The sequence below is a fragment of the Myotis davidii genome, unplaced genomic scaffold (genome assembly GCF_000327345.1).
Source record: "Myotis davidii unplaced genomic scaffold, ASM32734v1 scaffold135, whole genome shotgun sequence".
Taxonomy (NCBI): domain Eukaryota; kingdom Metazoa; phylum Chordata; class Mammalia; order Chiroptera; family Vespertilionidae; genus Myotis; species Myotis davidii.
In genome coordinates, this window is record NW_006289813.1 from 8,845,939 (window position 1) to 8,847,187 (window position 1,249).

Below are 1,249 nucleotides of genomic sequence, written 5' to 3' on the forward strand. Positions count from 1 at the left end.
CTCCCCAAGGGTTCCATGCCTTTAGCTGTTTTAGAACCCACAGAGAAGGCCCAGGGAGTCCTGGCCTTGGACTCCAGCCCCAGCATCACCAGTTTCTACCCACCTTCACTCTTAGTGCTCTTGAGGGGCTCCTCCCGGGGATCCTCTTCTCCCCCCTCTTCCTCCTCGCCCTCCCCATAGGGCCGTTTCTCATCCGCGCACTTGTTCCTGGGTGGCCATGTCATCTTGTTCTCCTTCTTGAGGCGCCGGCGCGCGTTGGCGAACCAGGTGGAGACCTGCGTGAGGGTCATCTTGGTGATGATGGCCAGCATGATCTTCTCGCCCTTGGTGGGGTAGGGGTTCTTGCGGTGCTCCTGCAGCCAGGCCTTGAGCGTGCTGGTGGTCTCCCGAGTGGCATTCTTGCGCCGTGTGCCGCTGTCCATGGTGCCGTACCTGGAGACAAGGGGCGCAATGGGGCGTCAGGAGGCTTCCAGTCCGGGTCCAGGGTGTGTGTTTATGGTCGTAAGACCTGAGTTGCACCCACATTCTGACCTGCGCTGCTGCCCGCGGGGGCTGTTGTTTTGGGCCCAAGTGCAAAGAGAATGTTTATACTTGATTAAACTCACATGGACCCTGGGCTCTTTCCTGAGCCAGGGAGGTGGCGGGTGGGGCCAAGCACAAGGCCTAGCCAGGTGTCTGTCGCTAGTCATATATATCTTCAAACCAGACTATGCAACGCCCACGGACAGAACTGGTCTTCAGCGCCCCTGGGGAGAATGCACCTGCATGACCTTTCTGCATATGTAATCGTCTCTTCTGGAAAGATGGGGCGTGTTGCCTGCTAGTGGGAAAGGACTTGCCCCCCTTAGGTTCCCACCAGAGGGGCGGTGGGCTGGGTTGCACTTCTTGGGGTGGAGGGATCATCCCAGGCCTGGGCAGCAAGATGAGACTCCCCCAAACCACAGCGCAGTGAGGACTTTGGAGTCTAGACTGCTTGGGGTGCGGGGTGGCAGGTGGGAGACTGGAGACTCTTTCAACAGGGCTGGGGCTCGCCAGGTGGCGGGCTGGGACCAAGGTCTGGTCAGCTCAGTAAGACTTAAGAGAGGAATGCTGCTGGTCTGGCCTCCCCACCTTTCAGAGAGGCCCTGCGATGCTTGGGGTGGGGGTGGGGGTGATGGCTGATTGGAGCGCCAGGGCCCGGGTAGGGTGAAGAGGGTCAGCCCCTCACCTGTCATAAGCGTACTGGCCCAGCGCCGGCTCGTAGGGGTAG

At 60.1% G+C, this 1,249-nt stretch overlaps 1 protein-coding gene across 1 annotated transcript in view; it reads right to left on the reverse strand.

Annotated features, from left to right (window-relative positions):
- IRX4 (iroquois homeobox 4) overlaps positions 1 to 1,249 on the reverse strand; it is a 10,041-nt gene that overhangs the window by 1,878 nt on the left and 6,914 nt on the right. Inside the window, 2 exon segments of the mRNA XM_015563118.1 lie at positions 104 to 432; positions 1,208 to 1,249. Of these exon segments, the coding sequence (XP_015418604.1) occupies positions 104 to 432; positions 1,208 to 1,249 (371 nt within the window).